Consider the following 24,754-nt stretch of genomic DNA (forward strand, 5'->3'; position numbering starts at 1 on the left):
AACCCTCATCATCCATCACAAGCCATCAGATGAACCAGTCCGACACCACACTGACAGTGATTCTCCGAGAGACTCTGACTCTAACGGCAGCTAATGTAAAGCAGAAATCACCATTCAAAAAAACAGTCAGTGCAGAAGGAAATGAGGAAGGACAAGAATAAACCAATCCTTGTTGAGGCCTGTGGTCTGAAGTGTATCTAATGTGTCAACCAAAAAAAGCTCCCTTTGCAATGTCTTTCTTTTCAGATCTCCTCCTCTCGGTAGGTTAGTGTGTTCAATGCCCTGGAATTGAAGGTAGGAGATGGGATGTGAAAATTCATTGAAAAGACGTTCACATCCTTGTGTCTGATGGAGCTCTTGTGCACACTAGTCCTTCGTTTCAGCATGTGTGTAGCTTTACCTATATAAATCTTATAACATGGGCATTTTAATACATAGCATTTTCTGTGCATCGTGTGATAAAACCCTAAACAGAAAAAGGAGTTTTCCATGTGTTGTGAAACTGGCCACAGTTGCTGCATGAATAATTTTTGAGAGGAGCTGAAATGGTCTGTTTTGGACTTGCCTTAATGTTGGCCTGTACCAGCGTGTTGAGTAAATTAGGACAAAGAGCCAGTGTTTTACAGTAGTGTTATTGAGGATGTAGACCTGAGGGGTATGAATGCTAATGATGGAAACTAGTAACTTACGAGTAACTTTCCTGGGGCACTTTTTTTTTTAAAAGATCAGAGTGGGGCTTAGAAAATGGAAATTGGCCTTTGAGCCAATAGAACTGACTATATTGAGATCCAGTTCAGTCCAAGAGCTCAGCATGTGAGATCTGGATTGGACACATTGATGCTCTAGCAGATTTAGATTTAGCCGGGTAGAGTGGTTGCTATCCTGCTTTGGTTATACCACGGAGGATTTAATCCAGCAAGTGCTAGAACTAACTAAAATTAAAAATTTCTGCAAAAATATCTACAGTAGATAGCTGGTTAAAGGTTTCTTATCAGCCTTATTAGCCCTTGGCCCTGTCGAGTACCTTTTGCATTTTTCCTGAGATTCACGACCACCGTAGGTTCTTCTACGTGGAAAGGAAGTGAGGGGTATTCACTTTGTTTCCATCTGCAACCTCACTGCTTGATGCCACTGAATCCTACACATTGGTCTGCTAAGTCTCAGTAACAATCAGCTGTGTCTGCAGGGACCCCACAGTCAAGCTCTCTGCTGGAGGAGGAAGTTTGCCCCAGCAGAACTGGACAGCTGCCATTTAAACAAAGCAGCACTCACACAGACGGAGAGATCCGACGCAAGGTAAGCCAAGCAAGAAATGACATCATCAGCCGGGCTGACATTTCAAGTTCAATTCAGACCCAGTGTTTCAAATTAGAGCAGTGTCCTAATTCAGTATTTAGAGATGATACTAATTTCATCCACAGTACTGTATTTTGTAGTTTTATTTGATTCGTTTGAGGTTAGTGTTTCATTTTATCTGATTATTTCTGCAGCGTAGTCTGTTTGTGGAGAGATTTGGTGAAACAATTGGAGGAGGAATAGATGAATATTTCATGAATTTGTCACTTTTTGTGCTAAAAGTACAGATGTTTGATACATTTGTCGTGTATCCAAGTGCTTACTATTACTAATTCAAGCTAATGTCAGAAGGATAAAATAAAATCTTTCTCACTGTGATGTGTGTGACGTGTTTATTTATCAGTATCAGTCCAAATTAATTTGAAATTGCTGAATACATGAAGTTTCCTTTGCAGAATGAGTACCTGGAAAAAGAACTGAGCAACAAGGAGAGAGAGCTGGAGCTTCACAAGACCCAGTTTCAGGTCAAATGTCAGTACAGCCCTGCTATCCATTCAAAGTTTACACAGACATGTTTAGAGTTGACTCACTTCCATGAACTGACAACACTTGAAATTATGAGAATATATACTGCAGGGGTCATTATTGTAAGAGGCCACAGCTGGACTGACACTGTTCTGCCTGTGTGTTAACTCACAGTGGACGAACTGTCAAAAGTGAAAAGAGACCTTGAGGCCGCGCTGCAAGATGTCCTCCAGGCCATGAGGGTCAACCAAGAGACCACTCCATCTGATGCTGCTGTAAATGTTCCCAGTCTGGAAAAGCTGGCTAATGTAAGTGTCTCTCACGCACCAGATATGATGCTAAACACTGATTAGTTTTAGTTGTAAAGCTGTTTTTTCCTCATGACTAGTAACTTGTTTTGATCAGTTCAATATTCAAGATGTCATTTCTACTACTGCTGTTACAGCTATTTTAGTCCTTTTCTCTTAGTCTTGCAGAGGAAACCTGTTTCCCTTTTAGGCCTCCTGGCACTAAATTTTCTGCTGTTTACTAAAACATCGACATTTCTACATAGCATTTAGAATTGTCCTTAACTTAATCACATTGTTGAACATTGTTTAATTGAGCTGTCAAGCAGTCAGCATGTAATGAATCAGTGTCAGAGAGCAAATATGAGAGTTTTTTGCAAGTCTCTCATTAGCCATTACCAGAGCTTCAATTGTGTCAGTTTTTGATTTGTCTTGTCTGTCTTAGGTTCTCTTGGCACAAATCAAATAAGCGCCTCTTGTGACTTTTTCTCAGCTTCAAGTTTAAACCTGACTGATGAATGAAAGTCTGTTTTTGGTGTCTCACCCCATGAAATCTGTTGCCACATCACAACAATGATGTAATTCACTTAAGTGCATTTTATACAATGTACTGTGTAATAGAACGGAAAAGGTTATGAGCATCATGAGATGAGCAGTGAGTAGCAGATGTAGCATATTGGCATTTAGCAGTGGTATTGATTTTAGATCATATTTTTACAGTCACATTACTATTTGATCCATAGATTCTATTTCTATTTCTATTTAGTTTAGATTGATATCTGATGGAGGCTCATTTTACTCCACAAAAATCATTTTTATGTAAATATATGTAAACTTCTCAGGTCTACACTTAAGCCAAGGCACATTTAGCCTAATACAGCCAGTATAACCTCAGACCTTTTACAGATTCAATGAAACACATGAAGCCCATTGAATCTGTGATCAAATTATTTTTTGTGTATTGTTTCCAAGTGAGTTCCAACATGTGTCACAGTCTCAATTTGCTGAAGACAATGGGCACACACCCCTCCTCTGTATTTCATTGGTTTTTGCCAGTTGAGGGCTTGTCACATAGCAACTTAGAACAATAAACAGCAAATATAGCGAGCGAGAACAGGTGTCAAGAATATTTTGTGGATCGTGCTGTGCTGACATCCAGCGGAAGATAAAGTCAATTTCAAGACAGCTGAAGAAGATGTTTGGTTGGATTTGACGTCACACTGGACATGAAGAAGGTGCAACATGCAAAATGAAAAGTACATTTTCTGGACAGAAAGTTTCAGTAAATGTTAAGTCTGGGGAAGGAATATGATCGTCGCCTTCTCTATTTCAGAGACGGTGTCATTTACTTATCGTCCGTTGTTTTTTGGGATTTGTTTTAATGCCATTCCAACTGTGCTCATCCCTCACATCACAGGCCATAGACCTCAAAATCATGAGTGGGCAGTCCGAGTCAGCCCTGCACCTGAAGTCCCAAATACATCAGCTGGTGGGGAGAAATGAAGAACTGAGGCAGGAATTGAAATCAGCCCGCGAGGAAGCAACCAGCAGCTTCAGTCAGCTGGCCAGAGCCAAAGAAAAGGTACACCCACGTTGTGCTTTGTGCCTTTGGCAAGAAAACGCAGCAGTGTTGTCAAGTTTTTCTGGCTGCACATTTTAATATGATTTGTCAAGTCATTCAAAGTCAAGCAGTTAACAAATTGTGGCTATTTTTTCAGTCATTCAATCTTTATTTAAACCTCAAAGAATCATTCTGGACATGCCGTCATTTGTACTGATGTCAAGAGTGAAGCTGAAACTTAATTAATACTCTCAAAAATAAAGAGAGAACAAAACTCTGACAAATAATGTTCAACAGAAATCAGGTTTCCCAGAGCGCAGCCAGCACACTCTTTGATCCCTGTTCTTGTTTTATATCAAAGCCTTTCCTTCTGCTCAGCATGAGTGCTTACCTGTTGTTAACAAATTCTGAACTTGGGAACTACTTTGATGGACAAATGATGTTTTAAGAGAGGTTTCTATTATCAAAACAAAGGCTTGACTGTCAGGCTTACTGTTGTCTTTATCTGTCAGGTGAGCAAACTGGAAAGTGAATTGGAGCTGCTCAGGATGTCAGGCAGCAGTGGAGTCGTCCTCCGTCCTCTGAGCCTGCCCGAGGGCCTGGGGCCCAGCAGCACTGAGGTCATCAGTTCTCTGAATGAGTACACTGTTCGGCTTCTTCAGGTCAGTGTCACTGTCTTCTTCAGACCCGGAGGGGAAAGCTGTAAATCCACAATATGTCTCGACTATAAATGAAACATTTGTAATATTTATATTAATTAGGAGCTCAAAAACAAGGAGGAAAAAATCAAGAAACTCGTCAGAACACTGGAGGAATACAAAGAGAAGTTTTCTGTCATTAGCCACCAACAGGGACTCCTCTATAAAGAATACCTAAGGTCGGTTAACAAGAAAGTTTCTCACAGGTTAAAGCTGGTTTGTAACCTCAAGTGCAAAATTTGAAACCCTTTTAATTGTGTTTTTGCTCAGTGAGAAGGCAGAGTGGCAAAAGACTAAAGAGACATTTGTGGAGACGAAGGACAAGCTGGAGGAGCAAAAACAGGTGGACGCTGTTAAAATCCAAGAGTTCAACGTAAGTCAGACAAATAAATGCTCAATAGGTTAAAGGTGCTTAAATGCTGGAAGATTGATTGCAGTTGTGCAGTGCTTTTACCTGAAGCACTTTACAATGTGCCTTTCAATCACCCCCCCCACCCCCACCCCCACCCCCCACACCCCACACACCTACTCACTTACTATGTACTGACAATGCAGGGTGCACAAACCTTAGCTTTGGGCCCTTTTCCTTTTATGTTAACTGTAAGCTGTTTGGAAATCAGGTCATTTTTTACTCTCTAAGTTATTCACAGTAACAGAAATTTTGACTCTGGCTTGTCACTGTATGTCCAAAAGGACTTAACCTTTGCTGTCTGCACATTTTGGGATAAGGTACAACATTAGTTGTAAGGGATATCCCTCTTTACTTCACTTTACTTACCCTACCCTCTACTAAGCTTTTCCTCATAAATGTCCCAAAGTTTTATTTGTGTATTTACTTAAACATTTCACCCATAAGGAGCTGCTTGACACCCTTCAGAAGGACCCGGATGAAATCAAGAGACAGCAGAGCGAAGCAATACGCAAGCTGACAGTGCTGAAGGTCAATGAGAAGAAAATGACGCGGCGCTACGTCACCCTGCTGGAGCAAGAACAGCACCTCTGCAAGGAGAACAACAAGCTGAGGGATGAGAGCAGCCACATGCAGGCCTCTGTCACCCAGAGGATAGGCTACCTGCAGAGATACAAGGTACAAAAAGTTCAGTTCCACGAACAAACGATGGAAAAAAAACTATATGTTTTCTAGACTAGAGAAGTAAAGGGTTAAAAGTAAATCAGCTGCATCTTTCCAAAGATGCTGGTGCTGCTTTTCTGAAATAACTTGTGTGGGAAAACACCAGATACCTCAGTATCACCCATACCAATGTCATGGTTTGAAGCATCAGCACATAAAAACAAGAAAATATATGGAAGGGCAAATGAAAACATCAATAAAACACCAGTGAAAAAACTTTTATCCGATTTGACTGGTCCTGAATATGAGGGACTGCTGTTGTACAGATATTCTGGTATTCAAATCAAATCAAATCAACTTTATTTATATGGCACTTTTCATACATTACAGTAACACAAAGTGCCTCACAGAGGGTAAAAACAAAAACAAAACAGTACAAAACACTGTGAGAACCCGAAACCTCCCACCCCCCCCAAATATACACACAGTTACACAATTACATACACACTCACGCACATACATAGACATACGGACAGACATACATACCCATACACACAAACATACACACACCCACATACATCCACTATCTGTCGCTGAGGAGACATGGCTGGGTACCGAAATCCGAGGTGAGGAAGAAGCTACCTTTGGGGGCCATGCACACTGAGAGGAATCATGGTCCATGACTGCGGGGGCGCTGACACAGAGACCACCCCAGCCCAGGCAGACAGGAGGCTCCACACCAAGGTGTAAAGCTCTCTAGCTACCCGGGCCAGGGCCATCCATGGAACAGCACCCCCATCGGTGAACCAGAATCAATTCCCGGTGTGGTAGGCCCCCAGGAGGAAACACTGGAAAATCGAGGGGCTAGAACAGTAAAATAAGATAAAAGGTATAGAAGCTAAAACTGAGGATAAAACAATAGAATGTATAAAATAGACCATAAATAATGACTAAAACCAATTGAAATAAAACATTGAAATAACACAATAAAAAATAAAAATAAGAAATAAAAATTTACATAAAATAATAATAAAAAATGTAAGAATAGAAGTCAACTTAAGAAATTATAAATAGTTAAATGAGTCCGTTAAAAGCCTGATTAAAAAGATGGGTCTTGAGCCTCTTTTTAAAAACATCAAAATTCTCTGCGGCCCTGAGGCTTTCTGGGAGGCTGTTCCACAATCGGGGGCCATAATAACTCATAATTCATCATCTTGTGTCTATTCTCATGCTTTTGTGAGATATCATGACCATCGTAGGTATTCACCATGATAACATTTTAGAGATTTCGGAAATGCAGACTCTGGCAAGAATGAAGATTGATGTCGACTGGGGAAAGGATCACAAGCCTGCAACAGCTTTCAAAAAGTTCAGACTTGTTTTTTTATCTTAAAATCTAAAATTCCTTTCAGAAATCACAAGTTTCATTTGGAGTAAACCTTTATTATCAGCATGCAATGGCATCTTAATGGCACTGTCTTCCATTTTGTCTCCAGGATATGGCTGCATATAAGATAGCAGCTCTGCAGAAGGCCTTGGACGACACCGTGCCGTCATCAGACCTGGAGAAGGCTATCAAACAGTACACAGAGCTAACAGTCAAGTACAGAGACATGCTACAGAGGGACAGCCACCTGACACAGAAAACCACCAACCTGAAACATCTAGAGGTATTAAAATACATTGACTGTCCAAGTATTTTCATTAAACCTCCAATATACACACCTTATCTATCTATCTATCTATCTATCTATCTATCTATCTATCTATCTATCTATCTATCTATCTATCTATCTATCTATCTCGATATATATATATATATATATATATATATATATAATTTTTATTTATTTATTTATTTTTTTCCCTTTCCATACAGAGTGAAAATCAGTCTCTTCAGGAGCAAATCTCCACCATGAACAAAGAACTTGAGATCACAAAGGAGAAACTGAATACTTTAGAACAAGCATGGGACAACATCAGCACGACTGGTATGTAGTTTTTTTTTGTCTATTAAAACACTATGAACTGATAGCCAGTAGACTGCGTAAGGTTTTCTTTAGCATTTGCTTGGATGTGATGACATCACTACACACAGCATAGGCTGTCCACATGAAATAATGTTAGTTTTAACCCAATCTTAAAGCTTTGATGCAGTATGACAAAGCATGATTTAACACGAATTAATCCTAGTTGTTAGATCCTACTCTCAATATAAGTGTCTCAACCCAGACTGTGTTTTATTTTCGTAATATCAGGAGGTGAGAGTGGCATGGATAAGTCAGACAAGGCGTTGGCCAACAATGAGATGGTATCTTCTGCCAGACGAATCACCACTCTGGAGATGAAGGAGCTGAACGAGAGGCAGAGAGCTGAGCATGCCCACAGAATGTATGAGCAGATGAGAAACTCCCTCAGGCAGGTGGAAGAACGCAACTTAGAGCTGGAGTCCAAGTTTGCAGAGGTATGAAGCCAAACAAAACAGCAGAGTAGGTATAGTCCATCATGCACTTGCTCGGGATATTTTGTGACAGATTTTTCAGAAATTTTGCCACATGTTAAGGGCAATGAGATGCACCTGGCAACCATCACAGTCTCAAAGTACATTTATTGGGATTCAACAAGTGCTGAATTCTTTTTTAATAATATACAGAGCCTGTTGGGCAACGTTTTTCTTTATCTCTACATTTTTGTTCATGACCCCTAAAAGCAACAATACAACTCTGCCATGTGAGTGTTTTATCAGTTATTGCCATGTTCTCCTATGTTTTTCCTCAGTTGACCAAGATGAATATAGAGGCCCAGAGGGTGGAGCGGGAGCTGAGAGATGAGCTGGCTGACAGCATCAGTAAAGCTGTGAGCGACGCTGATAGAGCCAGGGTTGCAGAGTTGGAGAAGGCTGAGGCTGAGCTTCGCACAGAGGTTTCAAAGTATGTTTGAGAATTTCCAGGCCTGAGGTTGATCATTTATGCTTTCATCATGAGAATGGGGAAAAATTGCATTTCAAACCTTGAATGACTTAAAAATAAATGATTAAGAAAACTGCTTAATGTTGTTGAAACATAAACTTCCTTGGCTGTTATTTAATAGATTGGTTGAGCTGTGACACTTCCCCTTGCGCTGTTGCTTATTATGTTTGGAATAAAGGCATTAAGGCCCATGCACTATTAAAATGTAAAGAATATAAAATGGTTTTGTTTGTTGCGAAGGCTTCAGGAGGTGTCTGATGTGGCCATGATGCAGGCATCTGCTCTACAGGCGCGACAGCAGTCCAAAGAGAAGGAAGTAGGAGCTTTGAGGAGACAAATACTGGACTACCAGGTGATTAGGTGGTGGTGTTTTTTATTGTCTGCCCAGACAAGGTGTCCATTATCAGGAATGATGACAGCTCTGAAGCAGTCATTTACCTACATAAGTAAGTCAAGTGAAATGGTTTTAAGTGTATGTCTTCACAGTGTCATCTTTCTCCCTCAGTCGCAGTCAGATGAGAAGGCCCTCATTGCAAAGCTCCACCAGCACATTGTGGCTCTCCAGCACAGTGAGTCAGATGCTTTAGCCAAGCTGGAGGCCTCCACATCACACGTCCAACAACTGGAAGCCTACAGGCTGCGTGCTGAACAGCGGCTGGACGCCAGTGAGAGCGCCCTGTTTCTCGCCCGGCAGGAGGGCAGAAATCGCTCCAAGCATCTACGGCAGACCATCCAATCACTGCGCAGGCAGTTTGCTGGAGCTCTGCCTCTACCCCAGCAGGAAAAGTTCTCTGTGACCATGGTGAGCCTCCAGGAGGACCGAGCAAAGGCCCAGGAGGAAAGGAAGAAAGCTGAGGAGGAGAGGAGGAGGGCGGAGGGCAGGGCGGAGGAACTGGAGCTCAGACTTCAAGGCCTGGAAGAGCTCATCTCCACACTGAAGGATGTGAAAGGGGCCCAGAAAGTAATTCTGGCTGATTAAAAGTTTAAAATGTTGCCACAACTCTTTCAAAATAGTAGAATAATATGTTGTTCATCTTGTGAGCTCATTTGTTTGTATGGCATCCTGCCAATAAGCTGAAATTGCTGAAAACCACTCCACTGTAAAACTTCAAACAGGTAATGGAGTGGCACAAGAAGATGGAAGAAGCTTGTCTGCAGGAGATGAGAAAGGGCAGGGAGCTGGTGGTGCAGAAGGAGGAGATCCGGTACCTGAAGAACCTGCTGGAAGAGAAGGAGCGAAGCATCCGCTCGCTGGAGGAGGAAACTGTGCAGCAGAACATGGTGAGAAAAGAGTACAGCTCTGAATACCTCTATATGTGTCAGTATTTTTGTAGTATTTAAGATAAATCTCAAAGTAATACAGAAACTCTTCTCTTTGCCATGTCAAGCTTCAAGACGAGCGCCAGCTTGCATGGGATCAGCGAGAAGTGGAGCTGGAGCGCCAACTGGACCAGTATGAGAAGCACCAGGATGAAATTCTAACCAGTGCTGAAAAGGTAAACTATTATTGATTTGATGATAAAATAGCTCCAACAGCAAGTAAAACATGACTGTTCAGAAACAGGCTGGTTTTCATGCTCTTTTGAAGTTTTTAAATTCAGTAATCAGATTTAAGCTTAGTCTCTCAATGCTTTTTGTTGTTTCCAGTATGAGGATGGTGCAGGATCCCTACCAGACCCGAGTCTACCTCTTGCTCATCAGTTAGAGTTTGCTTTGGGCAAAGTCAGAGAGCATGTCCGCACCATCTTAGACATGCAGGCCACCTGCAAAAGTCTGGATGAGGTGTAGTATTCAGTCCCCATTCATCAGTGTTCCTCATATCGGATGCATGTACCATCCATACACCGTCTGATTTGATTGTTTGATTCCATCACGTACAGAAGTTGAAAGAGAAAGAAGCAGCTCTCTGGAAGGCAGAGCAGAACATCATATCCAGGGACAAAGTGATCAACGAGCTGCGTCTTCGCCTCCCAGCTGCTGCTAACAGAGAATGCCTGCTAGCTGACCTCGCCAAGCATGACGAGGGCCAGTCAGACAGTCAGCCATCCTTCAAACTGGCTCACCAGACCATCAAAGACCTCCAGGGTCGGCTTGACAGAAAAGAGGACGTGCTAAAGAAATACCAGAACCAGTTGGCTCAAGCCAGACAGGTACAGTGTTACATGATGAAATTCTGGGCACGCATTGATTGTCAGTGCAACAAGCCTCCTATATTTTTGCTCTCTGCTTTTTAAGAGGCATTAGCTAGTTTATGATGTATATTATCTCAGTGATTAGCTGCCATGTCTGTCAGAGTTTGGGTTCATAAATTTCCAGTCGGTGGAAAACCACAAATCTCGGCACTTGGACTAAATATTTATTAGCAATCTCCACAGGAACATTCTGGCCATTAAGAAAAGATGTTAAGCTTTTGCTTGACAAAATGACTGGGCTCAATAATGCAGACCGGCAGGCAGAATGAGAGTAAAAAAAGCAGCACGCTGAGGCTGGACGTGGCTGGCAGGCACGGTAGCGCTAGCGTTCCTTCTGCTAAGTAATAAAAGTGTCACTTATTGCCTCCTCTATTTAGAAGCATGGCTTGAGTGTCACAGTAAAAGCAATAAAGTTTTCAGAGGGTAAACTGTTTCTATCCCAGGATCAAGAGGACATGATCAAGAGACACCAGGAGGAGCTGAGATTGCTGCATCAGAAGTTGGACTTCCACACGGACACCTCCCTGGACCGCTTTAAGCAGACAGCAATGGTACGGCAGGCATCCATGTTTTTTGCTCTGCTTACAGTCGCGACAGCTTGTTGATCTAAAGCTGATGTGCAAGTGTAGTCCATGACATCACAGTAACACACTTACACTTAATCAAGCAATGTTTTCTGACAGTCATTTAGATTATTTGGATACTTCCTGTTGTTCCCTGATATTTGCTGCTTTGTTTGTAGCAGTGTTTTGTTTATTGCTTCCTCCTTCCTTTGTTAAGGAATTGATAAAGAAGCCGACTATCAGGGTGCCAACCACCAAATATCTGGAGCGCCTGGCTGAGTTGGAGCAGACAGTTGCTGAACAGGACATCTCGCTCTCCTCCGTCACAGAGAAGCTGAGTCTGTCCATGGCTGAGCTGGAGCGACAGAGGGCCTACGTGGAAACACAGGCTAAGAGACACGCTGAAGAAATGTCAAAGTGATTATCCGTTTCTTAAACCACATGGGTTTGTTTTTTCTCTGAATCTGACCCAGTGGCCACCGGTGAGGCTTTTTTATACATCAGCATTGCTTTCTTTATAACCTCATTTCACACTGGTGATCTCAACCAGATGTTTTTTTTTTTTTTGGGGGGGGGGGGGGGGGGGGGGGGGTGCTATTTTGGTAATGTTAATGAACTGCAGATTAACAGGAATAAACACACATTCAAGTGCGAGATACCCAGCAACACGGCTGCGTAAGTGCTTCGCTAATGGGGATGTCAGTCAGTGTGAAAAGCCTGACAGTAATGGGTCAATGCCAGTGCCAGGCCACAGTTCAGCACCTGACACAAGGCATCCTTAAAGCCTGATAAATGTTTACATTTTCTAAATTGAAGGCCTTTGGATTTGAAATACAATTATTCCATATTCTCTGCTTTTTGTTGAGGATATTTTGTGGAATATTGGGTATGATTACTTCACGCCTTGAAAACACCATATGGTCAGACCATGTGGAATACGATGATATTAACTTTGAGGATGATTAACAACCTCAAAGTGACTTAAGGGATAATTGAAGGAAGGATGTTAAGGAATTAAAAGTTTAATAAAAAGCAGGTACAGCAAAGCAGATTAAAGGAGGCTTTTCGAAAGTTCAGCAGTGCATTGGGACATGGGTATTTCAGCCACACGAGAACACACTGACACAATGACGTGGATGAGGGTCTAAATACATTTTGAGTAATGCAGTAACACAAACTGCAGCCTCTCAAAGGTTTGAGGTGATTCTGCACCTCTCAAGTCTCAACAAAAACTCAGCATGATGTAGAGTATATTACAAGTTAGGAGGGTGCAGCAGGAATAAGATAGATCTCACTGCTGATTGCCTATAATTGGTTCATGCAAAGAAGAAATAGCCAATTAGTCATGGATGTTTTGCCACCAACCATGTTGAATGTGCTTTCCTTGCACAAGTATTATCCTGCATGTCTCAAAACAACCCGATAACCAGTGAAGCAGCACTAGTGTTCTGTGTGCCGACCATGCCGAATCCTGAATGCAGGACGTGTATCTCCCTGCTTGGTGGTAAAAATCAGATAGCACATTGTGAGTGGGCCTAACTGCCAGGGAAAATTACCCAGTCTGGCCTTGACAGATGTTAAAATTAGCTACCAAACAGTATGGAGCAGAAACATCATCCTGCCTGGAAGCACTGCTTCCCCTACCTGCCCATTGAATGACATTTAATGTTAACAGTGACTCGGCAGAATGGCCAGGAACAAACAATCGGCAGGAACATTGCTTCCCCTGTCGGAAAGCCATGAGTCTATGTGTGTGATAGCTGTCCTGCCCCACCCCTACTTACAGTTTTAGTTACTTTATATTCGTTCAGATCATCATTTATATTACATTGGCCTTGGTTCATCAGTGATATAAAGCACCCAAGTGTTTCTGTATGAGTGAGGGTGAAGGCTTTTTATAAATTTGTCTGTTAATAATTGTAATTTGTTGCTGGATAAGTACTGGATTGAGTATGTTCCCGTTTTTACTCTCATCATGACTGCACCTCCTGCGTCTCACATTAGCCACAGAAGCCAAGTCACATTTTGTTGTAGAAAATGTTGCCCCCACTGTATAGAGTCAGTAATGATCTGGATCAAATCAAAAGATGGGGAGTTTTCCTACTCCCCTCAGATATAAATTTAACAGTCATGTTAAAGGTGTTTCAAACTATGTATGAACACATGAAGCCAATTAACAGAGGGGATCTGTTGCAGGCTGGAGGAGTACCATGCTGCCCAGGTGAAAGCTCTGACTGGTGAGACTGAGGATCAGAAGAGCCAGATGGCCCAGATGGAGAAGGAGATGAACTACCTCCAGACAGAGCTGGCAGCCCAGAAGGAGGCCAACGTCCGCTCCCCCAGCAATACCATGAAAAATCTGGTGGAACGACTGAAAGCACAGCTCACCCAGAAAGAGAAGCAGCTCAAGGTGGCTCTTTTATCTCATATGTTTACTTGTGCTTTCTTCTTTTGCGGTCTGTGACATACAGAGAGTGATCTGAGAGTGATAGAGAAGTCTGTTTCTTCACAGCCCAGAGATGTGCCTGACAAGTAGACTGCATGCTGGAAATTCTAAATACAAATGAGTCTTGAGTGTGTGTCTTGTCTCTGCGTCGGCTGATGGATTGGTAGCCTGACCTGGATGTTTTCCAGCTCCTCACCCACTGTGTGCTCTTACTGAAACATGAATGAAGTTTGAGTTAACTTGTTTTTCAGCCTTATCACTGCATAACAAATAACAGCAGACAGTGAAATTGCCTAAAATGGAGTCATGAAACTGCCTCAAATGTTTTTACTGATGCTTACATTATTTTTTTTTTAGTTGTAAGGTTCTGTTCCTGTTCACTGCATGCAAGAAAAATGTGTCACGTTTATACCAAGGATGAGTGTGAGAGACAAAAATAAGTGCATGCAGAAATGGATGATGAGGCATTAAGTGTAAAATGAGGTCGTCATATTTCACAGAGCGGGCATCTCTTTGATCCGTGTTTTCTCAGGCTCTCAGTAAGGCTCTGCTGGAGCTGCGGGCAGAGATGACGTCTGCTGCCGAGCAGCAGGTCATAGCGAGCGCCACCCAAAAAGAGGAGAGTCTCAATGTGCAGCTGCTGGTTGACAAACACACCAGAGACCTGAAGGTAGGACGCCTTTATCCTAATAACACACTTGTTTTTCATGCAGGTTCTATTCATTACTGACATTTATGAAGTGCTGTTGAGTTAATTAACTGACAGAAATAAAGCAGCAGACATATCTAGTATCACTTTATACCAATAAGCAACCTTTAGTAGATACTTCTGGAATACACTGATTCATAATTATATCTGACAAGTCCGGCTATATTCTTGGTTTTATGTTTGTTTGTTTGTTTGTTTGTTTGTCTGTTTGTTATTGTCAACCAATCTCGTAGGTAGAACAAAACCAAAGATCTACCTTCCTGCGGTGCTCCCTGTGTGTGAAGCCCTTTTATTTCTATTGAAGACATTAATCCTTAGAAAGATGTTAAAAATATAATGTTGCTCAATACTGTAGTGCAAATGTTAATAGGACTAAGTCCATGTGTGGCTCATTTATTTAAACAATGGAGCTCAGAAGAATCAGATAGATCATGTCTTGGACACACATGCATAAATTCTTATGATGGTTTTAGAATATTCATGAAATTTCCTGTCAAATTGAAAACTATGGAATATCATCAGACTCATCGTTTAAATTGGAAATCCCTTTTCTCCTAAGGTGCAAGTGCAAGAACTTAATGAAGAACTTCAAGCTGCAAAGGAGTCTGCCAAAGCAGCCAGAGGCCGAGAGAACACCCTGAAAGAAGAATTAGACGGCCTGAACCAGGACCTCCAGAGGAGTCAGAAAACCCAGAAACGGCTGCAGGCCGAAAAGGAGGAGAGAGAGCAGGAAATTCAGGAGCTCAAGCAGCAAGTCAAGAGGCTCAGCAGCGCCCTTCAGGTTAGGATCTGTGTGTGGATTCACTCTCCATGTTACTGATTTGATGGTTGGACTGTGATATGGACATTGTTGTTGTTGCTGTTGCTGTTGTTGTCAACAGCAGCCACATGACACAGCCACTGTCACCACAACATCATGGGGACAAATGACCAGAATCTTTTGACGCAGGCAAGGCGCTCAAACGGATCCATCCAGCGGATGTCAGAGTTGATCTAATTATTTGGGTTTCTGGTAGATCAGTGACAGTTTGTTTTTGGTTTTTAAGTGAGAGTCCAGATTTGCCTCAGGCTGCATCTCTGCCTTTCATACCATATCTTTATCTTTATCTCTTCCTTTTGAAGACTGAGGTGCTACAAAGATCTTTTTCTCTGTTTATTGGTTAGGGTCAATCAGAACCAGATGGGAAGGACCCAACTGTCGAGAATCTGCAGAAGAAGATCAGGAGGCTGGAGTCTGATTTGGAGAAAAGAACAGAAATTAAAAATGTTAAAGATGATCATGGAAAGGTCTGAGCATCAATCCAGTCACCATTAAACATGTTAATACATCTATTTTACTGTATTATATTATCATTGTCATTTTCATGCCTGTCATACGTTACACATTCACTATACCTGTTTGTCTGACAGGCAAGAGATGAAATGGTACGTTGGGAGGAAGGTAAGAAGTGGCAGGCCAAGATGGAGAAGATGAAGAATTCACTGAAGGAGAAGGAACGAGATAACGAATCCCTGTCAAAACAGCTCAGCACTCTGAAAGACCTCTATGCTAGGTCAGTGTGTAGCTCAGGCTGGATGGCGTGCAAAGCATCCATTGAGCCTGTGCTTTGTGTATATGATGAACCTAAAGCTGCAAAAGGCAACTGCAAACATTTGGCACCAAAGGATGTCGTCTAACTTCAAACTGAAGCATGGCGTCAGTAAAATGCGCACAGCACAGCTCTTTGTCCACCACCGGTGGTCACTTTGCAGATGTCAGTTAACTGTAATGAAATAATGATGATAATCATCATGATCATTTGGGCTGCATTTTTTCTCTGAATGAAGCGTTTCATCTTTAAAATGGGAGAAATTCTGGTAAAATCTTGTCTGTACTTACAGACCTTATTTGCTAATGTTTTTGTGTCTAACTGACTAAAGGAGAGAACAGTTGAGCCAGATTATTTTCACATCCAACTCAGGAATTGTTTTCACTGGATATTATGACCAAAGAGATTTCATCAGCAAAAAATGGATAATTACCAGATAACAGAAATGCTCCGGTGAAGTCTGACCTGCAGTCAAAAAAACAAAGATATTCAATTTATTCTAAAAAATATGAAAATAATAAATAATAAAAATTATGAAACAAAGAAAAGCTGCAGTGCTCACATTTGAGGAGCTAGAGGCAGAAATTATTTGGCATTTTTGCTCGAAAAATGACTGAAATGAAATAAAATTGACAAGATTAAGCCACTGTCACTTTTTGAAACTTGAAAAACAGAAAAAAGTCCAAATCCACGATGGCGTTTTTTACATGTCCGTCAGCTGCCGTCAGCCTTCCTGTGTCCATTCTGTGTTTCATTGTGTTTGCAGACTGGAGCAAGAGAAGAGCGCCCTGCAGAAAAAGCTGAAGGCTCGAGGTGTGACAGCTGACCAGGTGGTGGGAGTCCGATCCAGTGAAATGGAGAAGGAGATGGAGGAGCTGAAGAAGAAGAACTCAGAGCTGGAGACACAGATCCTCATCATAAAGTAATTCACAGTCTTAAAAAATCTGCTGTTGCTGTTCAAAACGTCACAGACAATGCACAATTTTATTTTCAAATGCTACCCAGAGAAGCTGACTGCTAGTGCTGCTAATCTGTGCAGCACATTTTATACAGAACGATGCAATGTGTGGCGTGTCGCTGGTTATGTCGTTTGTCATTATTTTGATAATCATAATAATATAAACTTTATTTTTATAGCACAATTCACATACCAAGTGCCTAACATGCATGTATAAATATGTAATATATCCACTTTAAAGCTGAGTCTGTCATCAATCTAGATGCCCACGGTCTTAATCTGGATCTGGAGTGAAAGTTTCAAAGTTAGGATTGTCAGGTCTTCTCCTTTTAGAAACAAATCAAATAAAAACTTTTTACAAAGTTAATGTTACATTTAACTGATTTTGACCCCAAGGATAAACTGAAAGCGCTGCAGAATAATCTAAGCAGCTGGATGTTCTCCAGTCTCAGCTGTAACGACATAAATTACTGACCATAAACGTTTTGGGTTAGGGTTAGGGTTAACCTTCAAATGTTTTTACTGTTTTTGCTGTTTAGCTGGATGTTCTGCCTCCTGTTATGGAGTTGAAGATTTACTGTTTCTCTTACTGTTCTTGTTGAACTTGCAGACAGCACCAGGCTTTACCTCGTGACGACGCCATGGAGAATCTGACCCTGAGAAACCGCTACCTGGAGGAGAGACTGCACTCCTTAGAGAGCCAGATGTCTTCATCACGACCCTCTGTAAATGCTCAGCAGCATGCACAACATGACTGTAGCAGCGCAGCAAAACTCTACATACTGTGTGCATATTACAGAGATCACAAAACATTTTCACATGTCCCTGTTCTGTTTTAAAGAGCCAAACATGTTATCCTTTCATCTCTCCACTGATCTTTCTTTACTCTCTTTCTTTATGTATCCTGCTTCTCTGGATTTATCTGATTCATTACCTGTGAAGGGGAAAGGCTCTTCCTGTGCTTTGAGAGGGATTTGTTCTGTTGGTTTTGATGTTGAGGATGAGTCACACGAAGGGACTGCAGCGCCCCATCCTGCCCAATTCTACATGAGCTGCAAAGCCGTTGAAGACACCACCGACCAACAGAGGGAAGCCAAGCGAAGCTGGGGCGATAGAAAAACTCAAACCACCTCTGAGGGAAGATATGATGTTCACGCAGAACGAGATGTGAGCAGAGAAGTACATGTCACAGAAAATGAGACAGAAAAAGAAGCAGATGTTTTAGAAAGCACACAAGACATCCCAGGGGGTTCTGAAGTAGACATAATTGAAGAAAAGAAGGAGCCACATACCACAAAAGGAACTGCGTCTGAGCCTGATGATCTGTCAGAAAGACCAGGATCAGTCATGTCCCCTTCTGAGCCAGCTGTGACAGCAGTGGGTGGCCAAACGTGTGAAATGTTAACGAAAGACGTAGAGAACCGAGACACAGACGAAGATGATGATGTGGAAATCAGGGAAGGAAAGTCGGAAGAGGCTGAGGAGCAGACCGAGGTGAAAGATGAAGTGCTTGAGACTACAAAGGAGGCAACAGAGGAGGATAGTCCAGAAAAAGCATGCTCCACAGAACCAGATGTGGAGTCCGGCTCCATACTGAGCAAACGCTCAGAGAGGTTTATCACTAAAAAGCAGGATGATCGTGGGCGAAAACATGAAAGAAGATATCTTAGATATGTGAAGGTATTCCAGGTCTCTATAGTCACCCAGCTGAAGTGGTAGCGTTGTGGTAGCATTTCAGTACATGTGGCAGAGCAAAACTCAAGGCCATGAACGTGAGTAGCTCTTAGTTGTTGGTGTTTTGGTTCCTCTGCATTGACCGTGATGGATTAAAGGTTTCTGTAGTCATGTGTAGGTAGAGCAGTTTCAGTTCCATTTTTCCACACTCCACCTTAAAATGTTTGCTTTTGAAGATGCAATATTTACCTCCACTGCAGCTTTATGCCATCGTGCCTTTTAATTTATTCCCCATGTCTTATTTTGTGTCTTCCACTTAACGCAGACTTCGGGACGAGGCACTGGCACCCCCTCACAGAGAGATCAGGACCTCCAAAAAGAAAACCTAAAGCTGGCCTCTGAGAACCTGGAGCTGCGCTTTCAGCTGGAGCAGACCAGCAAAGAGTTACCGAGACTCAAGGTACGCACGACCCAAAAGGAATGGCTGTGTGCATTGCCATTGTTTGATATTGATACTTACTGTAAGGCATGTTAAGCAAAGAAAAAGATTAGTAGATTAGCAAAAATGAAGGTGGAGCCAGGAGTTGATTATCTTAGCTGTTTACCAGGTTTCCCCGAGAGCGCAATTTGTTGTGTTTAATCATCAGTTTTGCGACACATTAAAAAAAAAACATGACACGGTGACCGTGGGGCCTTAAAAAGTGCTAAAAGTTGGCTTTTGAAGTTGGTCTTGAGCTGTGGCTGAGGCCCATCTCTGGAAATAATGTGAGCCAAACAGGTCTGCATGTCAGAAGGCATTAAATGTGGCCTTGATGGGGGTCAGCCCACCCACATGCTAAATGGAAGCCACAAAGCCACTATGGGATGCAGACAGCAGGGGCCGGATGCATAAAAGAGAGTTTAATGGCCACAACTGTCCTGTGTGTACACACAAAGCCCTAAAAATGCCTTCTTTCCCTCATATTTATAAAGCTGTACATGTGGCTGATGCAGGTACACAAGCTTCATTTCCATCCCCACGACTGAAAGTACAAACATCTGCCTCCAGTCCGATACCTGTGTGTGCTCCACCACATGTTAGAGCGTTCGATGAGTAGAACAGCAAAGAAGAAAAAAATCAATTTAACTGATTGTGTTTCTTCACGAGGTTCGACAACAGAACAGCTGTCATTAGGCACAGCTGTGGCTGTTACCGGTAACTCCTCACACGTACCTGTAAACTGTCACGGTGGTGATATCTCAATCATCATCATATGATTCATCCGTAGAGCTCATATTGAGACAGACTTTACAAAGTGCTTTGCAAATCACGATCAAATGAAAAGCTTGTTAACGGGGAAGCTAAGCAGACAGTGTTTTGCTATCATTATTTGTGTCCACCTTAGGGTTGGGCGTAATCCAGTAATAAGGTATCCCGCGGTATCTAAAAATAGCAACGGTATTAGTTTCATTACCGTCATTAAAAAAATGCTGCGCATATAGGTATATAGGGGTCTAACATAATTGTAGCATTGTCATAAGAAAAATGAAGTCCATTCCGTTCAATGTATCTGGTTGAATTTTTACTTGAGGAAAAGGTGACTGCAAGTACGTGTTAAGAATGAACCCGAGCAGTCGTACAGATGTTTTAACACAGGTATGTCCACAGGTATGGAATATAACTTTTGACCGTAAAACAACAAAGGTAAAACATACTTTATGATTTAGCGAAGTTTTTTTTGTTACTCTTGGCTATTAGCTCGCCGAGTTTTCGTCGCACAGTGACGAGGCAGACATCTTCGTGATCCATCAGACTCTTTGCTTTCACATTATACCTTTTGAGGTTTCCGTGAAGTGGTGAAATCAGCAGATACCGTACCTTAGACGTGCGCTAATTTCGTGTTTTCCTTACATTCGCACATAATTTCGTGGGGTATGAATTATGTTTCGTTTCGCATTCTGGTATGCTACAAGTTAGGACTGGTGCTTCTTCGCTTGAGCATTGACCGTCTGAACTGCGCGCATGTCACGCTGCCCTGCAAAGTGATTTTTAATTAGTCACGGTAATACCGTATACCCCAGGAAAATGTGGGGAAAGTTTGACGGTATCAAAATTTGGATACCGTCCAACTCTAGTCTACCTCATCATTTCACCTGCAGCTGTCTCAGCTGTGTGAGGCAACACCCTCTTCTTTTATGAATACCGATTTAAGAGTGAGGAAAGATGTACAAATGGTGTATCGTTTATAGTTCTGGCTGCGGGTCTTTTCTGTGCTAACGCCACTGTCCCTACCTGCCGTTGACCTCTGAGTGATGTCAGCCGTTCCCACCCTGCCGATCTGGAGTGTGTTGCATTGATACAATGATCCAAGGAGTTATCACAGACTAAGACTGTTTCACCGTGTAGTACATGTAAAATGGGTTTTAGTACTCTGGAAGTTTAAGACCTTTTTTTTAAGACCCCTACATTTTAAAACCTCATTGCCACTTCAGACTCCTGCAAATACCCTGTGTGATATCAAGAGTTGATGAGTGAATCTTAAGACGTGTTGGACAGTGGATTTTATTATCTTTGGACGGAGCCAGGCTAGCTGTTTCGCACCACTTCCTGTCTTTGTGCTAATCTAAGCTAATCGACAGGGTTACAGGCTACTGCTTCACATTTAAACATCATCGTGCTATCAATCCTCTGATCTAACTCTTGGCAAGAAATTGAAAAAGGTTTCCAAAAACCCATCGATACGAGCTGGAGTTTTGCTCTTGATTGACGGCAGTTGTCTTAAAATGTGTGTCTCGTTATGCCATGAGAAACATTTACAGATACCACATGCACATAATTGCCTCAGTGAAAAGGGAAATTATTTGTTCACGAAGTCTGCATTTATTTCAGTGTCATAACTTTACAAGCTTTAAAACGATTCGCCAAAAATCTGTAGAACCTCAACCAGGTGCTCACCCTTGGGACACAGAGCAGTGTTGATTAAGTTAACAACAAAAGTGTTATACAAAATTTCATCTATTTTCTCTCTCTCTCGTTTTAACAGAATCAAGTTGCAGACCTCAAGGAGATGTGCAGTGTGCTGAAAAAGGAGAAGGCAGAGGCAGAGAAAAGGCTGGCACATACACGTGGAGTATGTTAACCTATGTTCACATAAATTTTCCCAGAAATGACTTCACACAGAAATAATAAATAAAAGTGTAAAAAGAAGCTCAGATAGCAGCAACTCCGCAGACGTTGGCTCCTGAAATTGAAAGCAGCCGCCTGTTCCCGCCGTGGACCCTAATTCATCATGTGTTCCTCATCCTCAGGCTGGACGCAGCGGTAAAACCATACCGGAGCTAGAGAAAACCATCGGGTTGATGAAGAAGGTGGTGGAGAGGGTGCAGAGGGAAAATGAGATGCTAAAGAAATCCTGCATGCCTGCAAATCAAGACAAGGTCGCTGCTTTGAAGCAAGACAACGTAAAGTTAAAGGTTGTTAACCACATCCTGTCTTGTCATTTTCCCCCCCCGGAACAGGTTATGATTTGGATCTGTGTCCTCCAGAACATTCAACCTCTCCCCTTCTCTCCCCAGCTTTCTCACATTCTGTATGGTTGTTTTTCCTCTCTGTGTGAATGGTGACGACTTCGTGAGCGACACCTGAAGCTGCTCAGGTGTCCCTCTGGACCCGCCTTCGTCAATAACGTATTCTGGTTTAGTCATCATTGCTGTGATACTATGATTTCTTGTGTGAATCTGTTCTGTACACATGACATCCATTGCATGTCCTCTGTTGCTCTTCCTGATGGTTTTTCCCTTTTAAAGGGTTTTTTTGGGGGACTTTTCCTCATTCAAATCGAGGCTCTAAGGACAGAGGGTGTTGTATGCTGCACAGGCGGTAAAAAGCCCCTTGAGGGAAACTTTGGGCTTCAGAAATGTCTTAAAAATTGATTAAAGTATCTGTTTTATAACCACAGCTGAAAGCTAACTGCTGTTTTTATTTTGTTTTTTTCTAGGCTGATTATGAGAAACTGAAGAGTCAAAGTGAAGCTGAGCTGGGTTCCAAACTAGAATCTAAAACTAAAGGACTGGAGAAAATAGTCATGGAAAATGAACGTCTGCGCAAGGAGATCAAAAGGGTAATGGATAAATGTTAAAATATTTAAAATATTCAAAAGCAGCTTCTGAAGAAAAGCATATAAGTCGGTGTCTTATTTTTCAGTCACTAGATTCAGGAAATAGCTTCAACATTTCATAAATAAGTGTCTTTGACACAACTAACAAGAAAAATAAACTTACATAGTCAGTGTTAGCCAAAGCATGCAGTTTATAACATTATGGCAGTTAGAGTGATTTATTTCCAGATGTTTGTCCTGACCAGAGTGATTAACTCCAGTCATACTTCATTACGACTTTACTTTGATGCAAGCCTTTTTTGTTAATAAAATGGATTTCTCATTTGAGTAAACCTTTTCCTCTCTTATCACACCTGGATGTGCGTTTCATACTGTGACAGGAAGTGGAAGCTGCAGAGAGGCTGAGAGTGACCAAGACAAATCTGGAGGTGACCAATGATAAGCTGGAGGCAGAGCTGGAGGAAACAAAGCTTAGGCTGCGTGCAACTCTGTCCAGACCCATCACAGAGGGTGCGGACAGTAAGGCCTGGAAGGCGTCTGTGCTCACAAGGTCAGCAAATAGTTTTGGGGTTTTTTTAGAACAAATGTAAAGCTTTAACGAGCTGAGTGATGATAAAAACGCTATCAGCTTTGACTATGAAGCAGCAGCAAGAAGCACGAGTGAAGGACCCAGTGTCCATTACCTCCTTCCGACTCAGACGGCCTGGGAATTCAAAACCTCCTTTGTTTCACTTACATCTGCAGAATGTTTGAGAACAAGATGAAGGAGCTGGAGAAGGAGCTCTCCCAAAAGAGCTCCATTCTGTCTGAGCTCAAGCAGCAGCTGAAGGAGGCGAAGGAGTGTGAGGAGAGGGCGCAGATCAGCATCTGGCAGCTTGAAGATCAGGTACAGGCCGGATAACAGCTATATGACCACAATCAGGTGCAGGCTAACTGTGATTGATGGAGTCAGGGTCTCGGCTCCTGAGGGACCGGACCCCATCAGCTTTGTTCCTTCATGTGTGTCATTTCAAGAAGGGATTTCTTTGGAGTGTTGAGTGTCATTTAAGTGCTCCACCACTTTCATATTGCACTTTCATAAAGCTGAGGGACTTCGGGAGACAGATTAAAAAATAACAGTGCAGCAGATATTCTCACTTCCCTACGACAGAGCTTCCTGGATCTTACCTTTCCCATAATGCAATTCCCGGTTACCCACCTCTTTCAAACTCCTTGTCACGGCTGTCATGACGAGTAAACTGACTTTGAGTTCTCCTTTGAAAGAAAGTGAACTTCTGTTGAATAGCAGCTCTCACTGCACAGTTTGTGTTTGTGATAAAAAGATTTGTGTTTACATTTTTATGGGTTTGTCATTTCTTAGGTTGACATTTTAAAAAGATTTCCTACAGCTGCAAACACAGGAGAAGGACTCACCAAAGAGTTCCAGGCAATGAGGTGCGTTAAACTCTGCACTTCTTTAATGATTGATACTCATAATATAGTAATGAAATGGCTGGACAGAATGGTTAATAAGATCGTTTTCTTTATCCTTATGGATCACAATATGGAAAAGAAATGCACAGCCACACACAGTATAACCAACTGATCAGATCAGTAAACTGCTGTCAATGTATTATTTAATATTTACATTTGTAGCATCACATCTGTTTTGGTTTTGTTTTCACTGACTGTTAATCGTGTTAATACCTAATTTATACGAGACTTTAACAAAGCCAGGTCTCTTCGAAAGCAGTCATTTCTCGTTCTCGCTCGCTCGTCCTATGTGCTTTCTTTCGCTATTTATCTTTTTTTTTTTTTTAGATCGGTAAACACTGAGCTGCAGAAGGAGAACACAGAGCTGAAGCAAAAGCTGAACGAGTACAGTGAACGATACGGTGAAACATCCTCAAAACTAGGTGACATGTCCAAACTTTTCCCCTTTGGCTCTTCTGGGAATGCTGCCCTCATTTTTCTCAACCTGTTCTTATTCATCATATTTTAGTTTGAAGACTTACTTCCATACCTCTGAAGACGTGATTGTATGTTTATTTTAACATCATAGACCTCTGTTCTTTAAGTTATCCAGATATATGTGATATAAACTGTCATGAGGAGCAACAGTCACCTCAGCTGTGTCTC

General features: G+C 42.0%; 1 protein-coding gene across 6 annotated transcripts in view; it reads left to right on the forward strand.

Moving 5' to 3' along the window:
• Nucleotides 1-24,754, forward strand: part of cep290 (centrosomal protein 290) — a 35,531-nt gene that overhangs the window by 9,706 nt on the left and 1,071 nt on the right. For 3 of the 6 annotated variants that reach the window (XM_070973108.1, XM_070973109.1, XM_070973110.1), the window contains 35 exons: nt 1,187-1,296; nt 1,752-1,827; nt 1,996-2,129; nt 3,526-3,690; nt 4,182-4,331; nt 4,431-4,546; nt 4,638-4,740; nt 5,224-5,454; nt 6,936-7,109; nt 7,319-7,430; nt 7,698-7,903; nt 8,218-8,369; nt 8,649-8,760; nt 8,914-9,369; nt 9,525-9,689; nt 9,797-9,904; nt 10,056-10,190; nt 10,289-10,558; nt 11,044-11,151; nt 11,381-11,580; nt 13,360-13,573; nt 14,142-14,279; nt 14,878-15,099; nt 15,483-15,605; nt 15,729-15,871; nt 16,674-16,829; nt 17,476-17,590; nt 18,865-18,999; nt 21,563-21,649; nt 21,828-21,992; nt 22,517-22,639; nt 23,017-23,186; nt 23,381-23,522; nt 23,997-24,070; nt 24,437-24,531. In XM_070973108.1, the coding sequence (XP_070829209.1) occupies nt 1,187-1,296; nt 1,752-1,827; nt 1,996-2,129; nt 3,526-3,690; nt 4,182-4,331; nt 4,431-4,546; nt 4,638-4,740; nt 5,224-5,454; nt 6,936-7,109; nt 7,319-7,430; nt 7,698-7,903; nt 8,218-8,369; nt 8,649-8,760; nt 8,914-9,369; nt 9,525-9,689; nt 9,797-9,904; nt 10,056-10,190; nt 10,289-10,558; nt 11,044-11,151; nt 11,381-11,580; nt 13,360-13,573; nt 14,142-14,279; nt 14,878-15,099; nt 15,483-15,605; nt 15,729-15,871; nt 16,674-16,829; nt 17,476-17,590; nt 18,865-18,999; nt 21,563-21,649; nt 21,828-21,992; nt 22,517-22,639; nt 23,017-23,186; nt 23,381-23,522; nt 23,997-24,070; nt 24,437-24,531 (5,385 nt within the window). Of the gene's footprint in view, nt 1-1,186; nt 1,297-1,751; nt 1,828-1,995; nt 2,130-3,525; nt 3,691-4,181; nt 4,332-4,430; nt 4,547-4,637; nt 4,741-5,223; nt 5,455-6,935; nt 7,110-7,318; nt 7,431-7,697; nt 7,904-8,217; nt 8,370-8,648; nt 8,761-8,913; nt 9,370-9,524; nt 9,690-9,796; nt 9,905-10,055; nt 10,191-10,288; nt 10,559-11,043; nt 11,152-11,380; nt 11,581-13,359; nt 13,574-14,141; nt 14,280-14,877; nt 15,100-15,482; nt 15,606-15,728; nt 15,872-16,673; nt 16,830-17,475; nt 17,591-17,807; nt 18,546-18,864; nt 19,000-21,562; nt 21,650-21,827; nt 21,993-22,516; nt 22,640-23,016; nt 23,187-23,380; nt 23,523-23,996; nt 24,071-24,436; nt 24,532-24,754 lie in introns of all 6 variants that reach the window. The other 3 variants (XM_070973105.1, XM_070973106.1, XM_070973107.1) reach the window with 2 other exon arrangements.

The sequence above is a fragment of the Chaetodon trifascialis genome, chromosome 10, assembly GCF_039877785.1.
Source record: "Chaetodon trifascialis isolate fChaTrf1 chromosome 10, fChaTrf1.hap1, whole genome shotgun sequence".
Taxonomy (NCBI): Eukaryota; Metazoa; Chordata; class Actinopteri; order Chaetodontiformes; family Chaetodontidae; genus Chaetodon; species Chaetodon trifascialis.